This window comes from Poecilia mexicana, unplaced genomic scaffold, assembly GCF_051168715.1.
Source record: "Poecilia mexicana isolate PSO_F unplaced genomic scaffold, ASM5116871v1 scaffold_7, whole genome shotgun sequence".
Classification (NCBI taxonomy): Eukaryota; Metazoa; Chordata; class Actinopteri; order Cyprinodontiformes; family Poeciliidae; genus Poecilia; species Poecilia mexicana.
Window position 1 is genome coordinate 1165409 of NW_028263376.1, and position 16667 is coordinate 1182075.

Here is a 16667-nt window from a genome sequence, read left to right on the forward strand (position 1 = left end):
ATAAAACTGTGTTTGGTTCGGGAAGTTCAAAGAATTTCCGAACACAAAAAGTGCATCCACCTACAGGAGGTGGCGGACATGCGGGGGTCACTGATCGGACCGGGGGTAAAGTCACTGCCTGTCCGACGGGGGGCGGCGTTGGACAGCCACCTTCTGCAAGCATCCCGGCGTGCAACCCCTTACCATCATCACACACCTCTCTTCTGAGATCAGCAAATTAGATTGCATGCAAATCTTGTGGAAGTGTGTGTGTGTGTGTGTGTGTGTGTGTGTGTGTGTGTGTGGAGTGAGGGGGGTGAGCGGAAAGCAGAAGAGTGGGTACATTCCTGAAGAGAGAGAGAGAGAGAGAGAGAGAGAGAGATCGATCCCTGGCCCTTCCTCTTTCTCCCTCCTCTTCCTCTCTTCCTCCTGGACTACCAGCCGGCGGCGGCAGAGAGGGATTTTGAACCCGGCTGCAGATGCGACGAGCAGGGCTCCAAGGTGAAAGAGAAGCCGCTCAAACCGCTGGGAAGTAGCGGAGAGGACTCGGTGCAACATCTAGCAAAAGAAAACAGCCCAAGAAATACTTGTGGAGTTGTTGTCTGCATACACCGGGCGGCTCAGGGTTCAATTTAAGCAGAGAAAAGTAAACTTTTCTCCGGGTCCACCCGAGCGGCGGTCATGGCTTCGCAGCGGACACTCCGGGCCGGTCGGGCAGCGCTGCTCCTGGCGGGGCTGTTCCTGGCTCCCCTGTGGCCGCCCTGCGTCGCCAGTTGTCCGGAGAAAAACCTGGAGGACCGGGAGGAAGAAGCCAACGTGGTCCTGACCGGAACCGTGGACGAAATATTCAACATGGACCCTCTGCATAAGACCTATTACTGCAAGGTAAGTGTCTGATAGTGAGGTTCGGAAAGACGTTATCTTGTGAAGGGATCCGCAGTGGTGCGTTCAGGCACCTGCTCAGTGGCTTTCTGGACTTTACAGAAGTCCCATGAAGGCCGCAGAGTTTCTGTTCCAACTCATTTGAAGCTTTCCTGAGAAACACCGCACACTGGCAGAAAATCCACTTTGCCTTCAGGAATACATTCACTACATACGTTTCTTTACATTTCCACTCAGCATTTGCACAGCTAAGAAGCAGGCCTAACAGAGCATGCAATCATCCAGATTCAGAACACACTGCAGCAGGAAGCTCCATGCTTCCCGACGTGGTAACTCTCACTACCGCCATAATAACTGGAAATATGAAACCTGTCTCTTTCCTGTTGCCGCAGGGATAATGTTCTGAGTCTTGATTTACTCTGTGGTGGTGCTGACAAATCGCACCACAGACCAGATATCCGTGACTTCCAGCAGAAGCAGCAATGCCTTCAGGGAGGGAATGTGGTGAAAGTTCACTCCAAGTTCCCACAGAGACTCGCATTCAGGAGGAAAAGTTGCTTTGCAATGATTATGTTTACCGATGGAGCAAAGTCGATGTGTTTGAAAGACCTGAGTGAGTTTGACAAAGCAGCGGCCAAATTGTGATGCATCTCCAAAATTGCAGTTCCTGCAGGGCGTTCCTGTTCTGCAGTGGTCAGTGTCTAGTAAAAGTGGTGAACAGGGAACGGGTTCATGGGTCACTGACGCACTTGGAGAGCGAAGGCTGGCCTCATGTGGTTAGATCCTACAGAGGAGTTACTGAAGGTCAGAATCCTGAAGATTCTGACCTTCTGGATCTGGTAGAAAAGGGTCACAACACACAGTGTGATGCTGTTGGGTTGGGGTCCATTTAGTGGGCATGTGACCCTCAGAACTGGACAAGCGTTAGAAGAAAGTGGTCTGGGCCGATGAATGCTGTTATCTTCTGCATCATGTTTAAAGTGGTGTGTTGCAGCCCTTGGGCTCAGATCACAGCAGGACGTTGGCAAGCCGGCCAAGGCGGTGTCATGGTCGGGCAATGTTCTGTAGGGAAACTTGGATCACCTAAGAGTATTTGTCGACCATACAAACAATGCACCTGGCTTCTTGGACAGAATAGTTTGAGGAGCTCAATGAGTTTGACGTGTTGCCTTTTCCTTGAAGTAGCCCAGATCCCAATCCAGTCATCTATTAGACAACCAATCTGACTGAAGGAACCCAAACTTGACTGGACTTTATGTTACTGGTTCCAGATATCACAGCATATCATTGAAACTTTAATGGAGTCCAAACCTCACCAGGTCTTGGCTGTTTTGGCAGTAAAACTAAAGCCTGATCAGCATGAGATTCACCCAATACCAGGACCTGAAGCTTTGCTGGTTCTGCGTTATTTCTGGTCCGTCTGTCAGAGTAAGTTCTGCAAAATGAGGGCCATGCAATTTGTAGAAGACGTGCAACATTTCAGATTTAATTACAATAATGATAATAAGCTCGTATTGCTTTTATATTTGTCTTCCATCATTGTGACTTTCCCACAGCATTATTTCACATATTGATATGACAAATAGGACAAAGATTTTATGTATATTGGAGTGATGGCAAACAACTACTGCAAACAACTACTGCTTTAAAGTTATTTGACTCTGTAAAAATCTAAACTTTTAGCCAGGAACTACAGCCTTCCTCCCCCCCATCCTGTGTCTTCTTTCCTTTGCTTGTTCATTGTGCAACTAACTTTTGCACCATATCTGACTCGTGGTGGGCCAGTCTAAAATCTGTGAAAAATAAACAAGTTGTGTTTGGTCAGCTCGTTCGCTCCTCACTTTTTTTCTTCCCAGTTTCCCTTCCATCCGACCAGTGAATGGGGCAGATTAGAGGCATAGCAGCTTATCCAATAACAGAAACCCTCTTCCAAATGCTGAAATGAGAAAATATAGCTAATATGTACCACAAAATCTTCCTGTGAGTCAGAATAAAACATCAATTTGCTTTCTGAGATAGACAGTCTGGATCTTGATGAGATTCTGTCACTGAAGAGACACAAGAAAAAGCCCTACTTTTTTTTTTTGAGGTTAAAGTTTGATAATGACAAATATCAAACCTGCTGCTTTGTGTTTAAATACCCCAGTTAAAACACGAGTGATATTAAAAAAAACCTCCATTAGCTAGTTTGAAAGCTTTTAAAGGTTAAAAAGCTTCCAATATATTTATATAGTATATATGTATATCAGAACCAGTGATATATAGCCATCACTGGTTCTTAACTCATTTGAGTATTGGAACCAGTGATAGTGATTTGAATTTGTGACTGTATCGTTCATCATACACTCTAGTCACAGAGTGGAGAATAGGAACATTAACAGGTTTAAACCTCTGTTATGTTTTTTAAAGCGATTTTATTTTAACATGAATTGATAAAATATTTTTGTTGCATCTGAAGGAGCTTAAGGGATTTGTGCCAACACTGTTTTTTTCTATATTAGACAAATATCCCCTGTATTTGTTATTTGTCAAGAACAGGTGGAACAACTGCAAAACAATTCTGTACTTGTAGTTCAACATGGTGGTGGCATGATCATGCTCTAAGTTTCTTTTTCTTCAGATGGAAGTAGTTGCGAGAGTCCTTACCAACAGTCCTCATGTCTTCAAGAAGCAAAAGGATAATTTTAATTTTGTAATAACCCATTGTAATTAAAGCACCCCTGAAGATGTAGAATGGACAAGAGATGTCCTTAATGTTGGTAGATTTTGATAACTTTGCAAGACTAATATTTTTAAGTAAAGATGTGGGATGCTTACAGGCAAACCAAAGAACATCTTCCAGCTTTGCTGGAAGATGTTCCAGCAAAGCACTAGCTTGAGGTGTGAACACCTAAGCCAAAGGTTGTAGTAGATTTTTTAAAATTTTCTATTGTAATATTGAGTAAAACAAATGCCATTCTCGGTTTCCTTCCCTCCATTTCTAAAGGTCAGAGTGTGGCGCTACTTAAAAGGAAAGTCCAGCATCAACCGGGTGATCCTGCTGGACGGAGGCAACAAGGTGACGATCGGCGGGTTTGGCAATCCTCGCATCTGTGACAACCAGGTGGCCACAGGCGACACCCGCATATTTTTTCTCAACCTCGCCCCGGAGTCAGTGGGGCTGGACCACAAGAACGAACTGATGCTAAACTCTAGCCTGATGAGGATTACTCTTCGCAACCTGGAGGAAGTGGAACACTGTGTTGAAGGTGAGGAACCGGTACATCCAACCTGGAAAGTTTTAGCTTCCTGTAGATGTTGGGGTACATCTCCAGAGCATTGCGTATGTGCTGGCTTACAATGTGCCAAAGCATCCTGTTTTCCAAAGACAGACAGGATTTCATTTGCATGTGGCTGCTACAATGACACAGCCTCAGGCTCATGGTGGTAAAGTTTCCCCAAACCTCATGAAACAAGACCAGCTGTGTCATTTTAGAGGCTTTGTTTCTGTGGTGTGGTGCCAACCTGTCAATGAAGCCTTGAGGAAGGTTGACTGATAAACAATTTGTAGGATCATGGGTTCATCGGTTTCAACCCTTGCTGTTTTATTAAGTCTGAACTCCTTTACTTTTACAAACACACACAAAGGATTTTAGGAACTTCAGGTTCATGCATAGTTTCTTTCCAAGCTTCTTTATTTTAACTTCACTGCAAAACACTTCATAAAAAGGACAAGGAATCAAAAGAAACCCCTAAATTGGTGGCTAAATGACGACCACATATGACTGTGGTGTTTTTGGAGGGTATTTACTACATTGCTTTTAGCAGGACACAAGTTAATTAGCAACTGTAACAGTTTGATCTCCTCTTTTTAGTTCAGAATTAAGTTGTCAGGATCTTATAAGAAAAACCGTGCAGCTGGAACTAATAAATCTGAGCACAGACTGAAACTACCAGACTTTAGTGGGAAGTGACCCCATACCGGTGAGCAGTGAACCTGCTGCTGTTTCACTGGTTTCTGCTGCTGGACAAGCTTCACAGTGGTTCAGAGTTTGAATGTAAGTTGCCAATCGGCATAAAGGGAGTGGGTTAGAGGGGAGTCGAGGGGGGGAGGTGACGCAGAGCATGAATCACCTCCCATCTCTGGCTCAATGTTCCAATGGATGGAACTTGTTTGCAGTGTTAAGTTGCACTTGGCACACACATAAAACTTTCTACTGTTGGTCTGCTTGGTCTTTCCACTCCTCTTTTCTTCTTTTTCTTCTCAGACTCCTGGAGAGGAAAGAAAACTGTAGAATGTGCTGTTTCTGTTTTAAGTGTTCCACAAGTGTTTGGTTTGCATAACCTGATTTGGTCATATTGTCTTGCAGTTGAAGGATTACTGTCAGATGAATAATTTAAAAAGTGATCAAACTGTTCTTGAGTTTAAACTTGCCAGTGTGTGAAAAGATCAAAACTTTTCCATGGAGTTCCTCATATCTAACCTCTCATCTCTGTTCCCTTTATAACTTCTCCATTCTGTTGTTTTTTGGAATGAAACTGGCCCAATAATTAACTCAAATGCCTTCATCCAGAAGAGAATGAGCTCTGAGGCTTGTTCAAGTGAAGAGTTTTAATTAAGGGAGTCAAGTGAGATCTCATCCATTCCATGCATTTACTAACCCCAGAGACTGTGGGAAGTGTGCGCAGCGGGACAAGACTCTACCTGCCGCAGTGCTCATTGCTACCCTCCTCTGCTTCTCCCCTCATTCTTGACATTTTCGATAGCTAGGATAGACTCAGGAATGCCTGGCAGAGTATAGGTGGGGAGGTGCATTGTCTGAGGTGGAGGAAAAAAAGGCTTTGTGAGAGCGCCTTTGCTACTGAAAGCCTTGAGTAGGGGGCAGTTGCATGGAAGAAAACAAGACGAGTGATGTAAAGTTAAAAAAAAAGGAAAACAAGGGATTTTTGTTTGTACATGCGAACTCATGGAGAATGAGGAGGGATGTTTGTTTTGGAGGGGCATATTTGTTAGTTTGGACCAGAGATGCATGAAGGTGATTGCCTTCAGGGATCATATTTTAGATTTGTTTATATATATATATATATATATATATATATATATATATATATATATATATATATATATAAAATATACACCTACTAGCTTTCTGGTCACTCAGTGTGTGTATATGTGGTATCTGCTGGGCACCAATTTCAACTCCATAAACTAGAGTTTACAAGATTCATTGCTCACTTGGCTGCATGTGTTATAATTCAGAGCAGTCATTAGGAAGTGGAGAACTCCTCTCCTGCCCTCCCTTCCCATTTGACTCAGCATTAACAGCACTGAATGCCAATATCTTTTCACAGGCGAGATGCTAACAAGAGCATTGTTAGCTGTAATTCTGTAGTAGATGAGGATGTTAGGAAAACAGGTCAAACCCAATCTTCTATTTTTTTTGCTTTTTTTCTTTCAGGCTAAAATCATAAGTAGGAGCTAAGGTTAGAAAAGATACGGTTTAAGAACTGGTGTAAAGACATTACTTCCACATATGAAGAATTATTCACGCTTAATTTGACTATTTTTACCATGTGGGAACTATTCAGAGACATAATTTTACTGAGAATTTTTGTATGCAAACATTAGCACTGCAGCACAGCTAGTTACTATAGGATGATAGTAAAATAACTACAAATTCACATTAGGTGGTTGCTTCAAAAATTGAAGGGACATTTAAGTGTAATTTACAGATTTTGGCTCATTTGTGATGGTGAATGAGAATTAGTAGTGATTGTTTCTGTGCATTATAATGTCAGTACTGTAGCACAGCTATCTGCACTGTTATTTAGCAGTTCCACATTGCCATAGTTATTGTAAGATCGCTTGTGCCAATTTTTAGATTTTTGTTGTCTGACAGTTTTAGGGAGATAATTATGCTACTGGGTGTGTTTCTGGACAAGTTAGCGTTAGGACTGCAATTTATGAGCTGCTGCAGGAAGTTAGTAAGTTAGGAGATTTAATATCCTGCAAGGAATTTTGAAACTTGTCAGCATATTTGTAATTAGTTATTTCATTTTTGCCATGTGAGAAGGGTTCTGTCATAATGGTTTCTAGTTTTCTAACCCACATGCAGAAACACCACCATACCACCACCCCGGTTCCCAACAAGTTCACATAGATAATAATTGTATTAAGTGTGCTAATGTACAAAATCAACTTACATCAATAATCACAGGTAGGTGAGTCTTGCAGAAACATAATAGTTTAAAGATCCAATTATTTTATCACTTGAAAAGGGTAAACATGTCTTATGCTCAGTTTATTAATCTTTGGCATGTGAGACTAATTCAGGAAGATATTCGTCATATTGAGTTTGTTTACGTAAGAACTAGCATCAGAACTGTAGATCCTCTCGCTGCTAAAGGACGTCAGAAAACTAGCAGCTCCAAATGCCTTTGCTCTAAGCCAGTGTTTCTCAACCTTTTTCGGGCCAGCGCCCCCCAAGCCTTTATTCAGGTCCCTCACCGCCCCCCACCAAAGAATTTGCAGGCTACTTTGCACTGACCATTATTTTATCATTATTACTGTCACTATTGGAGATGTTTTGATTTTTATGCTTGTTTCTGTATTTATCATCAAAAATTATTTCCCAGAGAACAAAAAAGCCATGGGAATAGAAATTATTTTCACAGGTGTTTACAAAAAATGCAATTAACATTCAAGTTAAATTCAGTAGGCCTAACATCAGCCAATCAGAGTGGAAAAAATATTCTTATTTTGTGCCATTTTCTAGTTGTTAAATATTCCACAAAATGATCAGATAAAAGATGTTCAACATGCCAGTTTAAACTTTGAACTATTTGCCAAACGACTGAGCTCTGCAACATTAAAACATGGATAGAACTGTAACTACATTAATCATAGCTCTTCTCAGTGTTTCTGAGAGTTTCTGGTGGTGCAGCTCTGTGCTGCCTTCAGGAGAATGGGACATCAGAGTATCATCCATAAAACTTCACCCACATGGCATTTATTGTGCAAACCAGAGCTTTCAGTGGAAAAACAAAAGTTCCAGATCCTTTTAATGCCGTACAAATTTGAGACAGAAATATGGATTATATCTTTATTTAGCCCTGTCTATTGATTTATAGATTAAGAGTTTTACTGGACAGAAATTACAAAGAACAAATCTGGTTCTTAATCAAATCCTAATGAGTCAAACTGAAAGTGTCATGGAGTCGTCAGCCTCATGACATTAACACTGACATGAAAAATAATATTGAAGAAATAAATATATCAAATCTAATTAAAAACATAAGTGATAAGTCCTTTACTGTTATGGTCTGTAAGATATATTTATTCTCAGTATTAGATGTGGTCTCAACAAACCCATGACATTTCAACAATATTATTTTACCTTTTATCTGGAAATACTGTCTGTTTATTCTTGCCATACAGTCCTCTGTATTAATTATTGATCGAAAGGTCTTGCCATACCAGTTTATTCCTCTGTATTTACTTTAGTTTCTTAGTTTATTCTTGCATTTTGTTCTTCATTCATTTCTATTTAGTTTTCTCTGATTAGTATTATCCTCTCTTGGTTTATTGCTATGTCCACTTTAGTCTCTTTCCTGTTGCTAGATTTATTTTATCATGTATTGTCGCTCACCATCATTAATCTTCACTCATCACCTGCTGCGCCTCCTAATCATCATGTGTTTCACATCATGTGTTGATTTTTTTCACTGTCCAGCGTCGGATTCTCTGTTTTTACGTCATAATTCACATCTAGTTCGTCGCTCCGTTTTATGTCCCGCTTCTCCTGTTTCAGAGTTTTGCGCGATGTGCGCGTCGTTTTTTATTTTATTATTTTTTTAACCCCCAAAGGTGCGCAGCGGTCGGGAAACGTATCGATGGGGAAAAGGCAGACTGACATAAACCTTTTAAAGCAACGGAAACAATTTCGGTATTCTGATTATTGAAATTTAAAAGTGCTGTGGTAGCGTTGTTCTATCACTATCGTTTCATACCGGACCACTTACAACATGCTATAAAATGAACGCTCTCTATCGAGGTATCACCCCTGGAGGGATTTCTTTATGTAAATGGGTTCATTTTTCAGAGACACAGTGAGGTGATTTTAGCTACCAGTAGCAGGAGGACGGAGCTGCGCCAAGAAGCTAACAGAAGCTAACAAACACTGAATAGAAGAAGAGCTACCATGTATATTGTTGCAGCCAAGCATGTTTTAATGTTACACAATACAGTTTTACCAAGTTGCTCAAAGTCTAAACTGGCATTGTTGTGTATTTAAGGTGTAAAGTTTACCTTCGACCAAAGGCATCCCAGCGCCCCCCTTTTGTAAAAATGTCCGCCAGCGCCCCCTGCTGTCCTCTGAACGTCTCCTGGGGGGCGGTACCGCCCACGTTGAGAACCGCTACTCTAAGCTATGCAAGGTTTCAGATGCAATTTTAAATATTTAGTGCATTTTTTCAGTTTAGGAAAATTATTATAAACGCTGAGTGTGTTAATGCACAAGACGGCATTAGTATTGCAGCACAGCTAGCAGCTACAGGACTGTAAGTTAGCAGTTCTAAAGTCCTACTAAGGATTTACTTTAAAATTTGCAAGTATTATGCTTATTTGATTCTTACCATGTGGTAATACTTTTGTAGGAACTGTTCTGACATGCAAGTAAAGCACAGCTAGCGGCTACAAAAGGTAAGAAATGTAGCAGTTCAAAGCTCCATTAATTGCTTCAAAAATTGCTGCTTTGTTTTTGCTTAGTTGATTGAATTTTAGCATTGAAGACCAATTTAGTGAGAGAATTGTTGAATTGAGTCTTTGTGTATTAGATAGCATCATCACTCCAGTATGGTTGCTGGTTTTTATTGAGTTTTACCACGTGGTAACACTTTATCCACATATTTATTGTAATTATTAATGATATTGCCCTGATGGACTGGTGACCTGTCCATGGTGATCCCTCCTCTCACCCTCTGTCCTCTGGAGGATAGGCACTAGCAGCCTTCATGACCTCACTAGGGATAAGGGCATATGATAAAAGATGTATGGCTATTAATGATGCTGAATCTGATGTTAATGAGGTTATTGATTAAATATTGACAATCATAAAATAACTAAAAGAGTTGATGATCAAACTATCAGTTCTGGGTTAAAAGACAAAGATCTTCTCTTTGGTTTGATTGTCTAAAAACTGATGATCTATACACTTGAAGCTGTTTTTTATTTAAGGGTTAATGAAAAAAACATTTCTTCTATTTATAGAAGAAATGTTGTTTTCATACATTTCTTCTATTTATAGAAAAAACAACATTTCTTCTATTTATTGACATTTTCATTCCAATTTGTCATCAGCAAAGAGAGGAGGTAGGAGTGATGGGCCTTTGGGAGAGAGGAAGCACCTTGATGGAGAAATGTTGAGTCACAGGGAGATGGTATTTATCTTTCTCTGTTTATCAGCTGCTTTTGTTTCAGCCTTTGATAACTTGATGTCAGAGTCTTTTCCCCGGAGGCCCTGACGGAGAACAGCAACAAAGCGCTGTTTCTTCCTCCAGTCTCCATCCCTCCTCTCCTTCTCTCTCTTTTTTTATCTCCTATGTAGAGTCATTCCACAGCTGTATCAGATATTGTTTTTTTGTCCTTTTTGTGTTGTGTCTATTTAAATTCCATAGTGTCGTTATGAAGGAGGTTTTTTTCTGACTCCATATGATACGTGTGTGCAGCGGTGCAACGGCTGGCTGCTGATGGGTTAACTGGGCTTCTGGAGAACCTGATGGGGTTTCTGGTGTAGCAGCAGGTGGTCTTGATTAATGACGGTGAGCAGACAGAAGAGTGGAATGCTTCCCAGGGTGGGTGGGATGTGGGATGACTGTTTCAGCTGTCCCTCCTCCCTCTCCTGCTCCATTGCTTCTCAGTGAATGAGATGTTAAGAACGTTGAGCTTTTCCTCCCTTACTGTTTGTGGAAGGAGGAGGCCTGGATTCCTAAGTTCCCTCCCTTCCTCCCTCCTTCCTTTACATATCAAGAATGATATGTGAAGAGATGATGATAGAAGATAAGATATTTAGGGTTAGTTCTCCCTGCGATCTTTCATAGCAAACATGCCAGTTTTTCTGCAGCTTGTTGAATTAAAAAACTTCCTCAGATTGTAAGATTCAGACTTGATTGGGACTTTACTGCAGCACATCTTCCCCAAGTTTTATTCCAAACTTTATGATTTCCTCCGTTGTATTTCTGGTTCTGCTTTAAAATGCTCTGGGAAAAGCTGTTGGAGGTTTTACAGCCTTCTAATTAAAATATTGCCCCACTCTGCCACCTGCTCATGATTTCATCTTACAGGGGAAATTCTGCAGATAGATTAAACTTTTACCGCAGCTCCGGGAAACTTGATAATTCCCTAATTTCCCAGGTAGGGAAACGGACAGTTTTTCGGGGTAATTCCAGACGGATAGATGGAATTAATTTTATTGTGCTCTGGAAAGTGTGTGATAACTCTATATGGCCGCGCCCTGGTGACTGAAGTAAAGCATCGGGGTTCTTCTTCCAGTCCATGTCCACACAAGCAGCCTTCTGTCTTTGGGGAGTCAAACGAGGGACTTTTGAAGGATTGGGATTCTTCTCAGCCTCTTTGAATGGATTAAGGCTGTAGAGTTCATTCGCTTTAGATGAAGGCATGGCCTCTATAAATCTGTACATCCTGCTTGGATTATGTCAGGACGTTTTACTCTGTGAAGTGAACAGAACTGATGGAAGGCTTTGATTAAACGAGTAACACAGGGTTAAAGACAGAAACAAAACCGCCGACCCATTTGCCAGCGAACCCTTGGAGTCTCCAGTGTTATTGCAGATTTTTGATTTTAATTAAAAATCTGGAAGTGCTGATCCCTGCTTGGCATGGTAATAAAGGACTCTGAAATGAAAAAGCCATGAAAGATGGAAGAGAGTAAGGCAGGAATGGACCACTTAGCCACAGTCTGCTGGGCCTGGCCTCCATCCCAGCAGGATCAAGATGAATCTCTGCTGGCGATAAGGATCACAGATGGTGGTGATAGAGCAGCACACTGCTAGCATGCTAGCATCTCTCGTGTGGGAACATGTCTGTCATTATGTGTTCCAGCAGTGTGCATAGTAACAAGGACCGTGAAATTAAATATGTCCAGAAGCAACTCATATGCAAAACACTATGCTTAATTGTTTAGTTTTTTGCAACCAGAACTGATTGTCGATCTCTAAATTAGATCTGTGATTTGTTTTTTTGGCAAGATGCAATGATGCAAATAGAACAATTAGAAATTACTGTAATGCTCTACCTCTCCAATTTTCATTTTGACTTTCTATAATGAAGCATTGGCACTTGGCTGTGGGAATGGTTTCAAAACTTCTCAGCTTATGACCCATGAAGAAATGGGAAATCACTTCTGATGAAATTCACATCATTATGAGAAAAAGAAACAAACGTATCGTGAAGAGACAAACGGCAGCAGTGTGGAAAAATCCAGAATTAGTTTTAAACCGTTTACCAGTTTAGATTAGTTTGGAAAAACAAGTCTTGAGGAACATGTGGAGTTCCAGATTTTGTCCCACATCCTCTCGTCTAAACCCACCTGTTAGTTCATTCATCCATTTGTCCAACCTTCATCTGAATGCCTATAAAACCATTTGTCCATCCACCCTGCCTGTTTGTGGATTTTTGTTGGTCTTAAAGTTCGATCATTGTAAAAATATCTGCTGTAAATGTGTAGTAAATGTTTATGTACCATTTTTTTTTAACTCTGTCAGATTCAATTGCCCAGGTTTTACTGTGGAAACGTTTGCAATATGTTCATAGTGAAATTTTGTATTTACTCTTTTAAATGGGCCAAACTTTAAAAATCTGATTCAGGAAAAGTTAGCACTGCTAACATGACAAGCATTTATCTTTTTGTAAAAATGACTTTTCCCCATCATCTTCTTACCTTCTAGTTTGAATCTTAACCCTTGTGTTTACAGGTGGGTCCAACCAACCCAACACCCATATCACTTGTATCAGTTGCCTCAGTCCTCGCACACACAAGGGTTAAGAGGAACTCAAACTTGTTGTCACACTCAGCATGACCCTGACTTCACTCCTGAATTATCATGCGTTTAAAGACAGAAAAATCAGTTTTGAATGTCTGATCTTCCAGTAATCTGCTTCTGCTCTGAATAGATTGTTTAATGTAAAAAATGTCAGTTATTGACCAAGTCATGTATTCAAACTGGACAGATCAGAGACGCTATCTATATATGGCGCCCCTGATCTGTCCAATCATAACCCCAACACCCCCTACATGAAATGGTTCGTTCCTGCTTAGTGCTTGATGGTGACGATGTTCAGCAGCGGTAACTGCCACAGTCGTTCTTGTCATCAGTTACTGTGCTACTTAGAAAAATAATAAAGTCAAGTTTTCAAAAAGACAGAGAGAAAAAAAGACAAGAGTGTCAATATATAGTCCAGTTTTTCCTCCAAGAGAGGTGTGAGATTGTCAACCATTTGGCACCAGTTAGCTTAGCTACAGACTACTGTTTGCCTCCATTTCACTAGCATTTAATGAATGAAGGAAATAATTTAACATATTCATATATTTAACTTGTCCCTGTACCTCCTACCACACTTAACAGATTAATCAGTCAGCAGCAGCTCTAGCCCCAATACCAGCATAACCCCTCACTCTGTCCCAGTAAGAAAGGTGAGCAACACTGTGTTCAATGGCTAGATAGTTAGCATCATTCCAGGGAATCTATGTGGATTTTCCTGTCTCTCTACTCTTTTACACAACAAAAACAATTTATTACTCGTAAATTAAAACAATCTTTCCAAAATCCTCCACTAGCCCCTCTAGCAGTGAGTGAATGAGGTTGATTGACAGCACTAAGACTGTTCTCCTGGTTCTGATTGGTTGTTTTTGGTCAGAATGGCGCATTTCTTTAGATAGCAGTAGCAGCTCAGAGAGGAGGTGAAGGAGATTGATCTTTTCACAGATTATCTGTTTTATAGCAAACTATCATGACATGGTGACAGCTTTAACAGATGTGTAAAAAACATATTTTTATTTAAGTTATATACTGCAGCTTGAACAAAATGCTATGTAGTTGCTGGATTGCTTCATGTATATTTTGCACATTGCGTTGCCTGTGACTGTTTCTGCTGGGGAGAGACATTTCAATAAGGTAAAACTAATAATAAAAAAAATGAACAACCTATTTGCATGCAGTATGTGAACTGTTGCATGTAAAATTCACTAGCAGTGAATATTGTGCTAGCAGAAGTATTGGACCAAAGAAAGCAAGGCAGTTGCAGGCCTTTAAAACTGTGACCGTTTTGATGGGTCAGATAGACTCACGAAATTGTAATAGCAGCTGCAAAGGGGTTGGGGAGGCAATTTTGTTTTTTTGTCATGGGGCCCAAGATTCCTGGTGGCGCCCCTGAGACAGATTAAGATGACAGTCAAACAAACAGGACTTTCTGAAGGCGTATGGAACCGAAAAGCAGATTTCAGCCCTGTCAAAGTCCGAGTTAAGCTTCCCTTTAGGTCAGGAAATTAAAAAGTGACACAGCAGGTTCTAAGCTAGGCCTTGGATGGACGCTGACCCGGAAACATGTCTCTTCTATCTGACATAAAGAGCTTGGAGAGGCTGAGAGGCCTGCATGAGAACTGGACTCCCTCCAGGAACTGGAGCCGTGACAGAATTCCCGATGCTGCAGTTCTGGAGTGGGCAGCTGCTGCGGCGAGCGCAGCGGCTAGCTGTTGCAATGTAGACACATCAGGTTTAGAGAGAGGGCTTTGGAGGAGACTCTGGGGTATTTGGTTGGTTTGTATTTAGGTCAGCTCAGCTGTAACTCCAGAGCTTCTCACATCAAGAGAAAACGGCAGAAGGAAACATCTATATTTGTTCCAGAAGTTTGTGTTTGCTAACTACATCAGGGACGACATGGTTTAAGGACATTTTCCACATAAATAGTTGACAGAAGTTTAACTTGGACATCAAATATAGGAAACAGCAGACCATTTTCCTGCAGCAGTACGCATGGCGTGCTCTGACCTGGTGTTAATGGCCGCACATTGTTCAGCTCTGACTGTAATTACGGCGCTCTGTTGGGGTGTGTCGGCACCAGCTTTGCACATCAAGCTAATGGCATTTTTACCTGTTCTTCTTTACAAACCAGCTCAGGCTCATTACATGGAGAAACTGTCATTTTCACATCGTGCTACATGTTGGATTTTGGTCCAGATCAGGGGTGCCACAAGGAATTGTGGGCCCCCTGATAAGAAATTTGTTTGGGCCCCCCTGCGCAGCTGCTGCTACAATTTTTTGAGTCTATTTGACCCATAAAAAGCGTCACAATTTTAAAGGCCTGCATCTGCTTTGCTTTCTTTGGTTCAATTCTGATAATTAGCACAATATTTACTGCTCATGAATGTAACATCCAACAGTCCACATCCAGTATGCAAGTAGGTTGCTTCAAGTTTTTCTATTAGTTTTAGATTACTGAAATGTCTCTCCCCATGAGCAACAGTCAAAAGCAACGTGCAAAATACACATAAAGCAATCCAGACTTCTCAAAAATTTTCTGTAGTTGCATTTTATTCAAGCTGTAGTATGTAACTTTAATAAAAAAAAATATGTTTTCTCCATATTTGTTAAAGCTGTCACCATGTTGTAGCAGTTTGTTATGAGACAGATAATCAGTGAAAACAATCAATCTCCTCCATCTCCTTCCTGAATTACTATTACTGGTTAAAGTAATGAACCGTTCTGACCAAAACAACCAATCAGAACTAGTAGGACGCTCTTAGCGCTGTCATTTAGCCTCATTCCCTCACTGCTAAATGTGCTAATGGTTGAGAAACAACTTATCATTGCAAGAACCCGTTTACCTGCCATCATTGGTAGCTATCTAACTAAACTGAGCATTCACAGTTTGAATCTGCACAGCTCTGTGCTATGCTAGCTGCAGCACGGCACAAATCAAAGGGGAGGAAGGATGAGCAGCACCACATGAGATTGTGATTGACAGCCCCCCCTAAAGTACTAAAGCTCTCCTGCCACTTACTGGTTGTTTCTAGCACTGGGAGAAAGCAGAGGAAATAGATTTTTCACAGATTACCTCTCATACCATACTCTTGCAACATGACAGTTTTAAAAAAAATATGTGAAAAAAATATTTATATAAAAGTGACATATTGCAGCTTTTTAATTTCACTCAGGAGAGGGCAGGTCTGGAGGGACATGGATTATAGCTGCTGCTGTTAAGTGGTAAAAGGTACAGGGAACAAGTTAAATATATGAATACGTTGGTAATTTTTTTCCTTAATTAATTAAATGCCAGTGAAAAGGAGGTAAACAGTAATCTGTAGCTAAGCTAATTATGCTAAATGGTTTATGATCTCACACAGTCTACCCACCTCTCTTGGAGAAAAACTGGGTTATAAATTAACACTCGCCTTTTTCTCTCTCTCAGGTTTTTGAAAACCTGATTTTATAACTTTTCTTAGTAGCATAGTAACTGCTCCGGTCGTTCGTGGCCGCTGTATTCAGCTGCAGTTTCTACTGACGCAGCTGCGTCACCGTGAAGCGCTCCAAGCAGGAACAAACCATCTCATGCAGATCCAGGGGTAGGGGTTGAGGGCAAAAACTGATGTGTGTTTTTTGGTCTGGGAGGGGTAACATTAAAATTTTACTTCTAAAAACAATCTTTGAAAATACAATATGATTAATTTTGTTTTTGACAGGACCCCAATTTTTTTAAATTTTATTTCTATGAACAAAATATAAATTATTAAATTGTGGAGGGCCCCCTGCTG

General features: G+C 40.8%; 1 protein-coding gene across 1 annotated transcript in view; it reads left to right on the top strand.

Moving 5' to 3' along the window:
- The first annotated feature begins 264 nt into the window (after nucleotides 1-264).
- agrn (agrin) overlaps nucleotides 265-16667 on the top strand; it is a 552174-nt gene continuing 535771 nt past the window's right edge. The window contains exons 1-2 of the mRNA XM_088006847.1: nucleotides 265-864; nucleotides 3848-4109. Of these exons, the coding sequence (XP_087862973.1) occupies nucleotides 661-864; nucleotides 3848-4109 (466 nt within the window). The 5' untranslated portion in view covers nucleotides 265-660. The remainder of the gene's footprint in view (nucleotides 865-3847; nucleotides 4110-16667) is intronic.